This window comes from Bubalus kerabau, chromosome 4 (assembly GCF_029407905.1).
Source record: "Bubalus kerabau isolate K-KA32 ecotype Philippines breed swamp buffalo chromosome 4, PCC_UOA_SB_1v2, whole genome shotgun sequence".
Classification (NCBI taxonomy): domain Eukaryota; kingdom Metazoa; phylum Chordata; class Mammalia; order Artiodactyla; family Bovidae; genus Bubalus; species Bubalus kerabau.
In genome coordinates this window covers 173,207,273-173,224,114 of record NC_073627.1, presented here as the reverse complement: position 1 = coordinate 173,224,114, position 16,842 = coordinate 173,207,273, and the positions used below count along the sequence as shown (strand labels likewise).

Here is a 16,842-nt window from a genome sequence, read left to right as displayed (position 1 = left end):
TGCTGTTATCACCACCCTTCTTTCCAAACCCAGAGAGAAGGTAAGAACATCCGAAGCAGGGCTGGAGGGATGTCTGAGTGATGGGTGGACCGATGAGGACCTTAAAGTCTGGGCTGTGCTCACCCACCATACAATGCTGGGATTTTTCTGTCGGAACCTTCTCATTAATCCCCTATCAGAAAAGATCTCATACATATTGACCAATTGTGTGACCCCCAAATAGCTACCCCCCTTCTTCCCAGCGATTCCAGCCACTATTCCAGGGGGAAAGAGGCCACTAGATTGACTGAGAAAGACTCTGGTGACATTTCAGTATCAACCATGTGTCCTGTCCCCATGGTCTAATTCCCATGGTCCAAGGCCAGGTCTCCAGGTCAAGAGAATCAAAACGAGTGTGTGCCTTCAGGTGGCACTGGGGATAGCCACTTGGACCGTTTCATGAGTGTAAGGAGCTCTTTGCAGGGAAACCCCACACTTCAAACTTCCCTAAGCTTTGGGCTGTTATGAAACAAGACAGAGCAGGGGCTTCCGTTTCAGACAGTGTGGTGGAGATGGGGTGATCTCCATTAGATGGCCCCCCCGCCCTCACAGGAGCCCTGTGCTGGCTCCAGACCATCTCTGACTTACTGTGCAACCCTGGAGGGGTTACTGCCCTTCTCTGGATGTCAAATAAGGGAGTTAGAACTCCGAGGACCCTTCAGTTCTGGTGTTCTGGAACTCAGGAGTTCTAGGGCTCCCCCAGCATGTTAGTCACTCAGTCGTGTCTGACTCGTTGCAACCCCATGGACTGTAGCCCACCAGGCTCCTCTGTCCATGCATTTCTCCAGGCAAGAATACTGGAGTGGGTAGCCATTGCCTTCTATAAGGGATCTTCCCAACCCAGGGATCAAACCTGGGTGTCCTGCATTGCAGGTAGAAGCCCTAGGGCTGCCCCAGGCTGGTGATTAACAAGACTCTAGACTACACACACACACACACACACACACACACAATGCCTGTGAACCCCCTCTACCCACTGTTCTTTATATCATCTCCATCCTACAGAGGCGAAAACCAAGTCTTGAAGATTGGAAGTCACTTGCCCAGAATCCCATTAGTAAGGAGCAGCGGCTCAAGCTCACCACTGGGTCCTTCTGACGCCGGAGGCCACACGGAGAGCCTTGCAGCCCCCCTGGGCATGTAAAGTTCATGCACATCCACAAACACCCACAGGCACACACGTTTGGCATCCCCACAGACCCCCAGAAAGCGGCACTCTTTAATTATAAACAGCATCGCTCTGATCCAAGAGGTTTGGGGAGTTTACGAGCATTCCTTCTGCACCTACTCACACCTCGAGACTGCTCAGCGTTGTGACTGCATCTCAGACCTGGGGCCCACGAGCTTGATGCAGCACGGCTGGGTGAGATTCCGCCAGCATGCCATTCTTCCCCAATGGGCAAAGTGACGCAGCGGCCACAGTCAGCAGCCAGCATGCAGAGTGGTTAAGATCTCTTGTTTCAGATTAATCTGGATCCCTATCCTGCTTCCCTACTGGCTGGAGGACTTGGGACCACCTCTCTGAGCCCTGGTTTCATCTTGCAAAATGGGGTTTTCAGGGGTTGGCATTATAGACTGTATGATATAATGTGAGAAGCACTTAGCACCACACTGAATTCAAGGGCCCCATAAAGACCAGCTGCTGTTAGTAGCATGATCTTTATATTTCATTCATTCATGCAACAAACATTTGCTGCACTTTCATGCTCTGGCCCCATGCTAGGCATCGGGTGAACAAGAAGACAAGATCCTTTGCCTTAACGGAATTTACAGTCTAATTAAACAGATATAAAAACAAATAAATATAAAACGTAATGTCTCAAGGATTTGCTCACATGGGGGTAGAGTCTCAGTCTTGCAAGATGAAAAAGTTCTGGAGATCGATTGCACAACAGTGTGAACATACCCAACACTGCTGGACTGCATACACAAACAGGGTTCAGATGGAAAAATGCACGTGATGTGTTTTCTCATCATCACTGAAAACGAAATTCTAAAAAAGGGATAATGTGTGGCATGTGCTATGGAGCTATGGAGAGTGCTATGGAGAAAAGTGAGCAGAGTCAGAGGACAGAGCAGGGCCAGGTTGGGCAGGGTGGTGACCGTGGCAGGCAGGGGGGCTGGACACAGGGCTGGCTCTCTGGGGAAAGGCTTCCCAGGCAGAGGGAACAATAGGGGCAGAAACCCTGAGGGAGAATGCTCTCAAGAAAGAATGAGCTCCGTGGGACTGGAGCAGAATGAGTGAGGGGTGAGCAGCAGAGTGACGAGGTGGTCAGAGAGGAAGCAGGAAGCCAGAGCATGCCAGGTGGAAAGATGGCAGGAAAGCACAGGTGGGTTTTGAGCAGGGATGTGTCATGGACAGGATACGTGACCATCATCCTTTCTCCATTTGAAGCCTGCAGATGAGGAAAAACAAGCAAAGCCTTTTCCCATGGAGAGCTGAGTGGAGCCTCAAGCTCTAAGCTGTGTGGCTCAGCCAGGGGTTGAGCTCTAAGCCGTCTCTGAGCCTCTCTGCCATCCCCTGCTGCCTCAGTGCCATAAAGGAGTCACTGCAGTAAACGGAGCAAGACTCCCGAGAGACGCGAGAGCGGGCTCCAGGGAGCCCTGAGCACCACGTGCTCCTGGGGCTTCCTTGTAGCCACAAAGAAGCTAGAAACCAATGCTTTGGCAGACTTGTCAGTGAAATCCCAGGAGGAGATTTCAAGTCAATCTCCTACTCAGGATGCAGTGAAAAGGAAGTGAATGACCATCAGGGACGTGAACAGTGACTCACTCTATGCCTGGCCCCGCATTAAGGCCTAGGTGCACCATCTCATCAACACCTGCGATCATCCCTGAGAGGCAGGAATTACCATGCCCACTTGCCAGATGATGAGGAAACTGAAGCTTAGTGAGGTAAAGAGGCCACACAGCAGGCTGCGAAGTCCTATGTCCTAACTGCTGAGACCCGAGCTCAGCTGGAAGAGTCACAGGGTCACCAAGAGAAAGACCCTCTTACAGACTCACCTCCCCAGGTCTGAGCTTGTGGATCACTGAAGCATCATGAACCCACTGTCTGAGTTGAAAGGGACCTAAGCCATCAGTTTCACAGCCTCCTTCATTGGATACAATGAGAAACCGAGGCTCAGACAGGTAAACAGACTCGCCAAAGGCTAGTTAGCAAGTTATGGCCAAGCCCAGACCATTCCCCATGACTCCAGACCCACTGGGCTGGGCTTTGTCCAGAAGGCCACAGTTCCTAGGTCTTTTCCAAACCATGGGCCCAGAAGGGCCTTGAACACTGCCACGAACCCGTGTTTCTGTTAGCCGACTGGGAACAGCTGAGATTGAACACAGCCAAGACATGGGGTTGGGGTGGGGGTGGGGGTTCCTATGCTCCCTGGAAAGCACCTTAACGGTGTTTACCAAGCTGGGGCCAGTGAAATAGCTTCAAATGACAGGGCCCCAGGTCTTGGAAGAATCTAAACCATTACCTTCTCCGGGGCCCCAGCAATTACAGGGCGGGCGCTGACCGCAAGGTGGACCCACGGGCAGTGATTTCCCCACGGGTGATGGCTGCCTGACCGGGACGAGGGGAGAGCAGAGGCTTCAGGGGAGTTCCAGGGACCACAGAAATCTGCAAGGGGCCGCTGGCTGCTCGGCAGGCGGGTCTCCACAGGACCCGTGTTTATAATAGAACTCGGGCTATATTTTGGTTTGGGAGCCAGATTAATCATTGCTTACAATGCACAAGTAAAAACCAGACATCACCTCACTGTTACTGCAGACAGTCTCCCCGTCGGCTAGGGTGCTATTTGGGCTTTGGGCAGGGAGGGGAGGGGGGTCTTGTCCGTGCCTGGGGGTCCTGAGAACCAGCCTAGACCTCTCAGCGGATCCCCTCTCGCACGCTGATCTTGAAGGCTCCACATCAGCCTGCATGAGGCCCCAGCTTCTCTTGCAGTAGAATAAAGCTCACCAGACCCACTCAGCATTCCATGAGGCTTCCCGCTAAACTTCTCTACCACCCTGGCAGCCCCCAGGCCACACTGGGCGGCCAGCAGGATGGACAGCCCCTCAACAGAAAGGGTCAGGAGGAAGAAACATCTGCCAAGAGGCGGAGTGAGCCACGACACCATACCCGCCAAGTTCCTGCTCCTCTCTGCACCTCAGTTTCCCTAGCTGATCTCTCAAAGCATCCTGTTGGCCCCAAAACAATAGGATTCTATGGGATTCTGCAATGTGATGCGTGGCTTGTCCGAAAGCACAGTCCATCCCAGTACAGTCAGGCCTCTGATGCTGAACTCTGCTCAGTGGGTACCTGAGAGAGGTCAGGGCAGGGAGGTAGAGCTTCTGTACGGAGCCTTCATTCATCTGGTTACTCCTTCATTCAAAGGTTTGTTGAGCCCCACCAACGTGGCAGACTCTATCTTAGCACTAAGAATACACAGGTAAACAAAGCAAACCTGCTCTCTACCTTCTAGAACAGGATATGGGCACTAAACACATACGAAGCGGAACAAACTAGCGTTGACTGCTAGGAGAGTACAGACACCCAAGCAGAGGAGGTGGTGTTGTAAGCTGAGGCTTGAAGGAGGAGCCTCGTTGGAGAGCAGAGGGTCAGCGGAGTTCAGAAACGGAGCCGGAGGGACTTCCCTGGTGGTCTGGTGGCTAAGACTCTGTGCTCTCAAAGCAGGGGGCCCGGATTCAATCCTGGGTTTGGGGAACTAGATCCCACATGCCACAACTAAAGATCCCACATGCCGCAACGATGTGACCAGTAGAGCCATTTAAAATAAATAATTCTTTTAAATAAATAAATGTTCTTAAAAAAAAAAAGAAACAGAGTGGGTGTAGGCACCAGAAGATCAGAACAGCTCAGCAACGGGGGGAACCTGTAGGGGTGCTGTATGGAACTGGGGGTGCTATGTCCAGATAGAACTGGCAGTTCTGCAGGAAGGCAGGAGATTGCCTTAAGGTTTGTCAATCACACAGCCCCCAAAAACATCCCCAGATGACCCCCTCTGCCTGTCCATTTTACTACAGACTCTCAGACAGTGGCCAACGCAGAAGGCATAGGGAGGGGTTATGGGCAGGGTGAGGGTGGCAGGAGGGAGCCAAAGGAAGTTTCAATTTGGGTACCAACTTTATTCCATCAGTGATGTCTGCCTGGGGCACTGTGTTAAGAAGAGTCTGAGGCTGGATTAGGCTTGGCAAGAAAGAGCAACTCGTTACGTCTGCATGGGCAGAGGAGGCAGGGAGGTGTGGGGTGAAAGAGCCGATGTCTGTGTCCAGCACTGTGCTGAGCCCCACATGAGGAACAAAGAAGAAGAGGTCCTCCTCTGTGAACTTGGTCTAGTCTGACAACTATGCCAAGAATATCAGTGAGTTGCCTGCTAGCCAGAAAATGCAGAGTCCCAAAGAGGCTGAGAAAATGCGCTGGTGTGAGAAGGGAGATATGAATTCTGCCTGGAAGTGCTGGGCAGATACTCTTGGAAAAGATGGCATGTGAGGGTAAAATCGAGAGACTGATACATGAAGATAAGTAGGGAGGAGAGAGCCTGCCAGGGGAGAGCCCAGCATAAACAAACACAGGGAGGCAGGAAGGCCCAGGGCACATGGGTTGGATGCTTCAAGGGTTTCTATACAGCAGAATTCCTTGGTCTTGGCACCACTGACACCGCAGGCTGGATCAGTCTTTGCTGTGGGTGGGGTGTGTGTGTCATGCATCACAAGATCTGTAACAGCATCTCTGGCATCTACTCATTCAAAGCTAGAAGCGCCCCCTCCCAGGGGGTAATGACCAAAAATGCCTCCACTGTGAACTGTTCCCTGGGGGCAGTTGAGAAGCGCTGCTCTATAGGAAAGAAGGCAGGGGGATTAGACTAGGGACAGCACTGGATTCTGCCCTCCCAAGGAGCAAACAGAGCTCTCCAGCTTTCTGGGCTAGAGGAGGGTGTGTGTGTGTGTGTGTGTGAGCCCTTAGTCATGTCCGACTCTTTGTGACCCCATGGACTATAGCCCACCAGGCTCCTCTGTCCATGGGATTCCCCAGGCAAGAATACTGGAGTGAGTAGCCATTTCCTTCTCCAAGGGATCTTCCCAAACCAGGGGTCAAACCCAGGTCTCCTGCATTGCAAGCAGATTCTTTACCATCTGAGCCACAAGGGAAGGCAGTTAACTGGTAACTAAGCAAGATGACTGATGGGACCAAGTGGGCAAGACCTTCTTCAGTGCTGCTTCTTCACGATCATTCGTTCATTCATGCTGGGTGCTGAGGACATAGCATCTTATTTAACCCTCCGAAACACTGCACAAAGCAACTGAGGCCATTGGCCCAAGCTCACAGAGCAGGAGGGGGACAGAGCTGGGATTCCATCCAGGCGTGTCTGACCTGCCCTTGGGAATCAGCTCAGCAGAGTCCTTTGGCTAGCATCGCAGACAGATGCAGAGAAGGGAGCCTTATTGAAGGTGGGGAGGCTCTTATGTAAGAAACTGTTTCCATCAGCACTGTAGAGAGGGAAAGGGCCTGCAGGTTAGAAGACCTGAGTTCAAATCCCAGGTCTGCCATTTAGCGACCCTGGCAGCCCTGTCCACTAGCCCAGTGGTTCTCGGCCGTGGCTGCACGTGATGATCTAGTGCTCTTGTCACTGAGACCGGCTGAACTGGAGCCCCTGTGGAGGGGGAGGACAAACTCCCGCACTGGTTCTCACACACAGAGGGGCTGGGAACCAGGGCTGTAAACTTCACTCTCTGAAAGCCCTCAGTGATCTCATTGGCATTTAACACCTGTGTCAGCAAAGGGCCTGGTACATAGGTACATCTTTGTGCAATGACTGGAAGAGTGAACGAATGAATGAGACCTATTTGGGCCTTAGTTTTCTCAGCTGTAAAATGGGCATAATACTGCTTAACTGCTGGAGGCTATTATGAGGAAGCGATGTGATGAGGAACAGCAAGCCTTTCTGTCACACTAGTCAATATGAGAAACTCCCAACTCAAAGTCCCTTTCTCCTGCCCACTTTTCTCCATGGCCTTTTTCATCTTCTAACACACCTCGTATTTTTACCATTTTTATTGCCTCCTTCCTCCCACAAGACTGAAAACTCTGAGGATCAGGGACTTCTGTCTCGTTATTCAGCTCAGAGGCCTGCACACTTCCTGACACACAATAGGCAACCAATCCGTCCTGTTGAAGAAACGAATAAATAGGGCTACTGGTGGCACTATGAGGTGACACCAAAATTCAACGTGCTGATGAGCAAAGGGCACACTGGCCTCGCCTCTCAGCCACTGATGTTCTTTCTCGCTCAAGGCTCCCCACATGAGATGATGCAGGCAAACCGCTCAGCAGGACCAGTGCCAAATGGCTACCATCGTTACCAAAAGATGCTTGTGGGAAGAGCGACTACGGACAAACAGGGATGGTTCCAAGTGAGGTTGCCCACCCCACTGGTCTGCCTCCCTGACCCCCACCACTGGTCAGGGGTCCCTGCCTTGAGATCTGAGCACCCCCATGATCTGCCCGCCACCCACTGTGATTAGGTGACACTGGCCTGCCAGACCAAACTCCTCCGTGTTTGCCTCGACAGGAGCCAGAGGGACTAGGTGGAAATGGCTTTGCCAAATCATTTTCCTACCGCACAGAGACGCTTCCTTAATTTAGAAAAGATGTCTCTCCCTGCTCAGGTGAGCTGGTTTCCCTGCGCTGGGGACTCTGGGCCTCCCTGGACATCTGCTAAGAGCAGGAAGGCTAGAACCCCAGGCAGGAGCCAGTCCAGTCTGGTTTTCCATCTTCCGCCGCCTCTGCTAGATTCCTACTCCCGTGCCAAGCGAGACCACCACCGGCTGCTTTATGAGCCAGGACTGGAAGAAGACTTTTCCACTCACACCTCATCCATCAGAAAGTGCTGGAGCCCAGAGAGGAAGTGAGCGGGGAGAGGGAGTCCCTCTGTGTTCTCTGAGCCAGAAAAGACCACGTTTCCCCAGCTCACAGACAGCCATGCACTCCTGTCTGGGTCTGGCTTCTTCAGATCTGCAGGAGGACCTGTTCTGGCCGAAGAGGCTGGAGGAGAAGGGGTCCAGGGGTAGTGATGTTCCACGTCGTCCTGTGCCACGGGGACCCTCAGAGCATGGACAGGATGGAGCCAGGAGATGCCATGGCTGCCCAAATGAGAACCAGATGGCCAAGGAAGAGGGAAGCTGTGGCTACAGCTGGGAGCCAGCAAGGATGCTCAAGCTGCGGCCCTCGGCTGATCTATAGACTGAAAACCCATCAGCAGTGGGGAGTTTTCCTGCAAAAATAGCAACTGACCCTGACCCTGCACTGTCCTCCCTGTTTCCTGAACACCTACTACACACAGGCCCTGAGCGAGGCTCTGTAGGAAGAGCGACAAACCATTTTTGCATGTCCTGGTTGGTGAGGCTGGTCTAGGGGCTGAAAAGAACGCAGTTTAGATGGACTATGGGTCTTCGAGCAGAGTAGAGGCTCTAGACCCGAAAGCTGAGGTTCTAGAAGGGCTTCCTGGAAGGGGCACAAGTATTGTTGAGTCTGAAGGATGGTTCACCCTAGCTGCAAAGCCAGAGAGGAATTCAGGGGCACAGCCAGCCAGAGACCCACCACCTAGGAAAATGGCAGCTCTTCCCCCAAAGAGGTAACACCCCCTGCCTGACTGATGCAGTGATGAGGTGGGGGCGGATGAGAACAGCTCAAAATGCAGAGAACTCTGCCTCTATAGAGATTTCCTTGCAGTATATGGGAGGGATGATATTAGACCCAGAGAGGTTACTGACTTGCCCCAGGTCACACAGCAAGCAAATGGTGGAGCAGGGAGTCGAGTCCAGATGCAACTGACCCCAGAGCCCACTCTCTCAACTTCCAGGCTCCAGACCTTGCTCATGGTTTACAGCCCCCGGGAGATCAGGGACAGGGGATGGGGTAGGTCATGGTCACTCCAGGTAGAAGGCTGAGGCTCAGGGAGGGGATGTGCAGGTCCCAGGCCACTCAGCTCATGGAAGGTGGAGCCGAACCTATGGGGGCTCCTGGCTCTGACAATATTCCTTCCACCACCAAGAGCACCCTCAGGACCTCCCTGGAGCAGCTGGGATGCAAAAGGAAGGACAGCAAACCAGGGTCACTTCTTGTCACATCTCACTAACCATGGTGGGGGGACCTGCTCCAAGCCAAGGTGCTCCACGCCCCCGAGTAAGCACAGACCCTCAGAAACCTCCTCCCCTCTGGCCACCAGCCCACTGCCGAGGATCTGGGCCAGGGCTGGGGAGAGGCAGTACATAGCACTCCTGCCTGAGGACCCCGCTTGCTAGGAAACCCACTGGACAAAGTGAAGCATCAGCACCAAGGTGTACCTTTCGTCCAAGGGGTCCTGGATTCCCAGTGAGCCCGGGCAAGCCCATGTCGCCCTGAAAAAAACACAGAAAACAGGGTGAGATGGGGCAACAGGAGCAGACACTCATTGAAAGTTCGGTCTCCCAGGGCCAGTGGTTTGCAAATAGGATTCACGGAGGCCTAAAGGCCGCAGAGGAGACTCAGGTCCTCTGCGCAGGGTGAGGGCAGCCAAGCAGGCACGGGACCCAGCCCCTCCCCACTTAATTCAGTCTCTCCATTTGGTCTGTTTTCTATGTTGGACTTCGGCAGAAGGAACCATCTGGGGAATGGGTTACACCGCCAAAACTGTTTGCAAACCACTGCCCTGGAGAACACGCAACCTGTTCCAATCGGCAATCCCTCTCCTGCATTCCTGACCCCCTCCCTCCTGCCCATGCTGGGCATGGTGGCCACCCAGTAGGGGGCATTTCTGCCACCACCATGAGACCCAGGAGCAGACAACGCAGGAGCAGGAGAGAAGCCTGGGACCCTGGAGGTCATCCAGCCCGGGTACAAAGTCTGGTCTGCACCTCACCAGTTGTGTGGCCTCCAGCCGCCCGCCTCTGGGGCCTCTGTTTCCTCCCAGGCAAGCTAGGCCCAGCTGCCTGGGCTATAAGCTTATGACGATCCATTGGGGGCGCATGTGGATGTATATACACAGGAAGCGCTTGCTGAGTGAGCAAACTTCTCATGAAGATGTGAAGGAATGAGCCACCTGTGTCTCGGAGAGATCAACAGGAGCCGCCACCTCTAAGTCTCCATGCACCAGAGGCTGGGCTGAGAAGCAGAGTTCTTCCAGTCAGGAGGGCTTTGGGGTTGTGTCCAGAAGGAAACCAGACTCAAGGACTCCTTCCAGAGGATGGATGTCCGGGACACTGGGTGACCTTACTTGGAGTTCTGGGTTCCCCTGCTCTGGCCTGACCTGCACTCCCTCCAGGCCCCTTGCCTAACTTACAGGGTGGATGCTTCAGGGGCAATGAAGTCCTTGGGCCTAACTCTTCTCTCTTCCATGGGAGAAGTTCTGGTCTCAGCCCTTCAGAGTCAGGCAGCCCTGCCTCTCCAGCCCATTCCCTTCCACGTCCTGGAAATCCATAGACCCGTGTGTTGAACTAACCACCTCGGAGAGGTCTTTGAATGTCTGCTGGAAGCTTCCTGGGCGTGTGCCACCAAGAAGCTTCTGGATGCCGAGGGCCACCTCGCAGGCCCTGCAGAAAACCCACTCAGAGCATCAGGCCAAAGGACATTCACCAAAGGAATGTCCACAGGTCACATTTTTTTGTCAGTTTTATTGGCTGCACATGGGAAGAAGGCAGCAAGGATGGCTTTGGGTTTGGTGCAGGGAGAGCTGAAGGGCTTCAAAGAGAACAGACCACGTCCTTTTCTACATCCTGCCTCCAGCCTTTTGTTACGCAGAGGCCTCTGTCAAGAGGTCCGTGCCACAGCATGGCAGTTTCCCTACCGTCCACTCCTCCGCTTCCCTGAGCACTGGGGTCCCTGGAAACCTACCTTTGCCCCATCGTGGGCCTTTCCTGGTGAGAGCCCGGGGTCCCCTTTCTGTCCCTGAAACAGAAACAATTCCACTTTGGCCGCCATGTCTTCTAAAGAGGGTATCTCCCCACCAACTCCGCTCAAATCCCTGTCCTCTGCTTTAATGCCCTCCCCTTCCACCCCACTCACATTCCTCCATGGGGTCCTCTTCAATCCCATCACTCCCCTGCTCCAGCAACCCTCCATAGCTGCCCACCACCCTACTGATAAAGTCCAAACTCCCCCTTGGGTGTCTCAAGTCTTCCATCATCTGGTCCCACCCACCCTATTCAGAGCTCTGCTCTCCTCCTACCAGCCCAGCCCAAAGACGGGGCCCCTCTGCCCCATCCCAGACTACAGTCCTTCTTCCCTCGGGACTTGCACATTCCTGCTGCTGGGTCCCTATGCAGGTAGTCACCCCCAAGTAGAAAACCACTCCCCCCTCAATCATCATTAGCCAAACCAGAAACATTCTCAAGATGCAGCTTGACTGCATCCTCCCCCACCAGCCTGTAGATCCCTGGGCCCACTGTATGGGTGATGCGCTCCCCCAGGGCTCTCAGAGACCTTCTAAGAGACACATCCTGAAGTTAAGCTTGATTCTTCCTGCTTTTCCTAGCCCCTCATGCTCACCTCACCGTCTCAAATTACCTAGAGCCAGTGCCCTAACAGCCACTCAATCTATGGACAGCCCTGCACAGTTTGCAATATCCCTCAACCCACCAGGTTCCCAGAATAGCCAGATGAAGTGGACAAAGGAAGTGCTATTACCCCATAACACATTCAGGGAAACTGAGGCCTGGAGAAGGAAAGGGACAGCCCAGGAACCCAAGCTGAGGCACTGGCAGAGCTAAGACTAGGACCCTGAATTTGTGATTCCCATAACAGATACCTGGGACCCAACAAGTTAGAATAGGCGGGAATAGCAGAGACACTGACAAGTAGTATGTCCCCAGTCAGACCAGCATCCCTAGTCCCAAGCACAGGGAGCATCCCCATCACAAGGATCCGGCTTCAAAGAGGGCTCTGGCCTGATTAAATTACTCAGGAGGCAGTCCTTTGAGAAGTCAGTCTCCTGATCTGTCCCTTAGCCTCACTCCCCAGCTCCCTCCCCAATCTGGGTCCTGAGTCAGAAGTCCTGGGTTAAGCCACAGACACACAGTAGGGTCTCAAGCAAGTGACTTCACTTCTCTGAGCTTGTTTCCTCACCTTTAAAATGCGGGCTGCACAGCACACACACACACACACACATACACACACAGAGGCATGTGCACAGACACATGGGTGCATGTTCACACACACACACATGTGCACACACACATGCGCACACACACACACACAGGGGTACAGGCACACATGGCTGCCTGGCATCCAGGTTTCTTGGCAAGGAGCCAGTGAGACGTTACACGTGGGGAGGGTGGTTTGGCCAACTTTAATTAGTTCCCATTTGATTCTTTTCTGTGTCAGGACCCAGATCTTCCAAATCCTGACTCAGTCACTCTGCATGAGAAATCACTGCATTCCAAACCTTAAGAGAGTGAGGGCGCCCTTTCGCTGCCCACCTACCACGTGCCCAACACTGTGCCAGGCCCACTCAATGCAGCACCTTGCCAGCCCTCTTATACCCACATGTAGCAACACAGGACCAAGCCCCAGATTCAGAGGGGCTGAGTCGTAGTCCAGGGTGGCATGCAGGTAAGAGGCCATGTCTCACTAGGTCTGACTAGGTCCTGAGTCAATCTGACTCCAGAGCCCTCACTTACAAATGGGAAGCCTAGATGCCTCTCCCACATGCCCTCCGGCTGCCCCAGGCTGCAGGGCAGTCCCTCCTTGCTAGAACCCCAACTCTCTGTCCACCTAGGTCCATCCAGGTCACTGCTGCCGGCCTCACCTCTAGGATCAACAGCCTCATGCTGCAGCAGCCCCTTGTTGACACTTTCCCAGCCTCGGCGTTCGCATGCCCAGCTCCAATGCCTTTTATGTCCATGTGCAAGGCCAGGCCCAGGGCCACCCAGGATTCCAATGGCCAAAAAAGGATAGCAGCTTCTACCCACCCCGCCCTTGCCCACCTCGCTCTGCAGCCAATAGAGGAGCTGGGCTTAAAATGCTCTCATGGGGGGGCCTTTTTGCATCCTGTCCTGTCATCTTACAAAGGGGGAAACTGAGACCCGAAGGGATGCCAGACTGGTTCCTTTGCCCAGAGGCCATATCCGGGGGCATTTTAGTTTCTATGGACTGCTCTCTGCACTCTCAGCAGCCAGCACCGTGTTTGGGACTTAACCCCTGCCCAAGTACAACAAAAGAACACTGAAATTTATTGAACATCCACACATCCTACAGTGTACACTGGGAATACCATGGTGGGGATCAAGACACAAGTCGTGCCTGTGGGGACCTCTCGAGGGAGAAACCAGAGCCTGGTAATGCTGAACACTCTAGCATTTTCTAGTGCTCTTCTACGTCTTCAACGTGTAAATCTAAAGGGAGCCATGATCACTATCTCCATTTCACAGATGAGGAAACTGAGGCACAGAGAGGGTAAATAATTTGTCCAAGATCCTATAATTCATAAGTGGGATTTTGATTCAGGAAGTCTGCTTCCAGAGCCCAAGATCTTTACATTTCAATACACGACAGATGAACATCTATGACCAGTGATACGTGGAGTACAGGAGGAAGCTGGGAGAACTTGACCCAGACTGAGAGTCAGTCAGCCAAGCTAAGGCTGGAGGAAGACAAGAAGGGAGGCAGATGCAGTGTGTGCTCCAGGGACGCTCAAGGCACCCTTGCTCAGCTGAAGGTGTGACTTCTGGGATGCAGAGAGTTATCCGTCTTCCCAGCCAGACTCCGCAAATTCTCTACTAAGAGATATAAGGAATAATAAAGTCTAACTAATGGTTTACACCTCGGTGAGGTTGAGGACGTGAGTGCCAGACCCAGCTCTCCAGCCAATGAGCAGGTGTGATCTTGGACAAGTCCCTTTCCCTCAGTATGGAACAGCAGACTCTAGTTAACAGAGCCTTGAGGAGCTAGAAGATGGTTAGGAAGGTATATACTAAGCCAGAAATGCTACTAACAGAGCGGGAATGGAAACTCTGAGCTTCTTTCTTGCAGGTGAAGTTGGGAAGTGGAAAGAACAGAAGGCTTTGGTTACATGAGGCCTCACGAGGGGCTGAGACAAAGAAGGAGCGAACCAAGGACTGGAAAATTCTGGGCCAGAAATCCCCTGTGCAAGTCATCTTTTGCAAGATACACGATCCTGAGTACGTAGCACAGGGCCCGGCCCAGAGGAGGCATCAGAAAAATATTTCCCAAGTGAGAAAATAAATCAGTGGAGTCTCAAGAGACAACTCTAGGGCTAGGATTGGGTCAGATCTGGCCCCAGCTCTGGACGGTCCTCTGAGGATTCACTAGGTCTCTCGCCATCATTACCGCTATTTCATGTGTGTATAAGTTCTGGCCACGGCAATAAGGCAGGAAAAACAAATAAGACTACTAACCTTTGAGGAAAAGGAGGCAAAAATATGTCCTTTTTTGCAAACAATATGAGTGCCTGTCTAGAAATTCAGGAGAACTAAGTGAAATACTGTTAGAACTAATAAAATAATTCAGCAAAGGGCATGGTTGTAAAATAAACACCAAAAGTATAAATATACAAAGTCAATAGTTCTTTTTCAATAGCTGAAAGCCAGCTAGAAAATATAATGGGGAAAATATTCCATTCATAACAGCAACAAAAATATAAAATTTCTAAGAACAAACTTAGTAAGAAATGTGCCAGGTTTATGCAATAAAAACTATAGAGGTTTATTAGGAGACGTTTTAAAAACTCAACCAAATGGGAAGATATGCCATGATTTTAGATAGAAAAAGTTAATATTTTAAAGATGTTAATTCTTCACAAATAAACACATTTAATACAATTCCAAGAAAAACCCCAAGAGAGGTTTTTTCTAAGGAAATTATTAAGATGGGCATAAAGTTCATCTGACAGATTAAATAGCCAGAACATTATAAGTGGAGCAGGGAGACACACAGTATAAAGATAATAACTGTCATAAAATAGTACTTTACTAGGCTAAAAATATACAAACATAGCAATGAAACATATTTGAATGGCCTAAAATAGACCCTGGTCTATCATATAATAGTGGAGGAAAAGTCATTTAATAAATGATCAACTACTGCAGGGAAAATAAAGCTATACCCATACCTACTTCCATGAAGATTAATTCCAGATGGTTTAAAATTTTGAGTACAAATGATATTATAAAATGAAATATCAGTGAATACCTCTCTGTCTTGGTATGGGAAAGAAATGTCTAAGTAAAAAGTAAAGAATCATACATTTTACATGTGGTAGTGTTAGTCGCTCAGTCCTGTCTGACTCTTTGGGACCCCATGGACTGCAGCCCGCCAGGCTCCTCTGTCCATGGAATTCCCCAGATAAGAATAGTGGAGTAGGTTGCTATTCCCTTCTCCAGAGGATCTTCCCAACCCAGGGATCAAGCCCCAGTCCACCTCATTTCAGGCAGATTCTTTAGCTGAGCCACCAGGGAAGCCTCTACTTACGGTAGAGCGCTCTCCAAATTAGGGCTTTCCTGAAGGCTCAGATTCTGACATATTGTAAAAGTTCCTAATAAATGTCAGTTACTGTTGGTTCAAAAAAAATAGGTAACACTCTCATTTGTGAAAATCATCATGAATACTCTCAATAGGCAAACAATAAACTCAAAAATAATTTGTAAGATACATGCAGCCTTAATAAGCCTTCATATATAAACACAAATGATGTTTACAAATCAATAACAAAGACAACATCCCAATCCCTAAAATAAACAAAATCATAAATGGCGAAATGCAAATAGAAAGCAAATGTAAGAAAATTATTCACAGATGATCAGTGCAGTGTATTGGAAGCAATAATGAATTATCTTTTTCAAATATCCTCTTCTAATGCTAGCGGTGGCATAGATTGGTTCAGTCTTTCTACAAGGCAACTGTTAATAAAACAACAGCCAAACACTATATGGCACATGTACAGGCATATTTTAAATTATTCATATATATGTAGTATGCATGTATATATATGTATATACATGTGTGTATATATATTATATATATGTAACATATATATATATATGGAGAAGGCAATGGCACCCCACTCCAGTACTCTTGCCTGGAAAATCCCATGGACAGATGGCCTGGTGGGCTGCAGTCCATGGGGTCGCAAAGAGTCGGACACGACTGAGCAACTTCACTTTCCCTTTTCACTTTCATGCATTGGAGAAGGAAATGGCAACCCACTCCAGTATTCTTGCCTGAAGAACCCCAGGGACAGAGGAGCCTGGTGGGCTGCCGTCTATGGGATCGCACAGAGTCGGACACGACTGACGCGACTTAGCAGCAGCAGCAGCAGACTTTTCCACATTTCCCTTAAAGAGTATGTCCTACTTCAGTCACTGGAGAAAGGGAAAGGGGAGGCTGGGGTCTGATGCCCGAGACTTCTGTAAGGAGTCACTCGGATCACTAAGCATGGCCCTTCTTGCCCGCCTATCCTCCCCAGATGCCCAAGGGCTCACAGTAATCCTGAGTATTTCACTGCAAACCAAGCAGGGCAGAGGAGGGAAGGGGCAGCCAGCTGCCAAGGAGAAAAGGGCCAGGTGCCTCATCACCCAGCACAGGCACAGCTGGAGCCCTGTCCACCTCAGACCCAGAGCTCCTCACCTGACCTGGGCCCTGCATCCCATCTGATTTCACCTGGCACAGAATCAGCATCCCCAGGGGCAGCTCCAGGCTGGCCACCCTTCAACTTAATGGCCACGGACCCGGCTTCCGCAACTGCCTGAGTGGCCTTTGTAAAATGATACACCTGACTGTGTCCCATCTGCTGAAAACCTCACACCTTCCCACTG

At 51.2% G+C, this 16,842-nt stretch overlaps 1 protein-coding gene across 1 annotated transcript in view; it reads right to left on the bottom strand.

The window, feature by feature from the left end:
- COL27A1 (collagen type XXVII alpha 1 chain) overlaps nucleotides 1-16,842 on the bottom strand; it is a 150,858-nt gene that overhangs the window by 103,938 nt on the left and 30,078 nt on the right. Inside the window, exons 6-7 of the mRNA XM_055579444.1 lie at nucleotides 10,907-10,960; nucleotides 9,382-9,435 (exon numbers count right to left, since the gene is read on the bottom strand). Of these exons, the coding sequence (XP_055435419.1) occupies nucleotides 9,382-9,435; nucleotides 10,907-10,960 (108 nt within the window). The remainder of the gene's footprint in view (nucleotides 1-9,381; nucleotides 9,436-10,906; nucleotides 10,961-16,842) is intronic.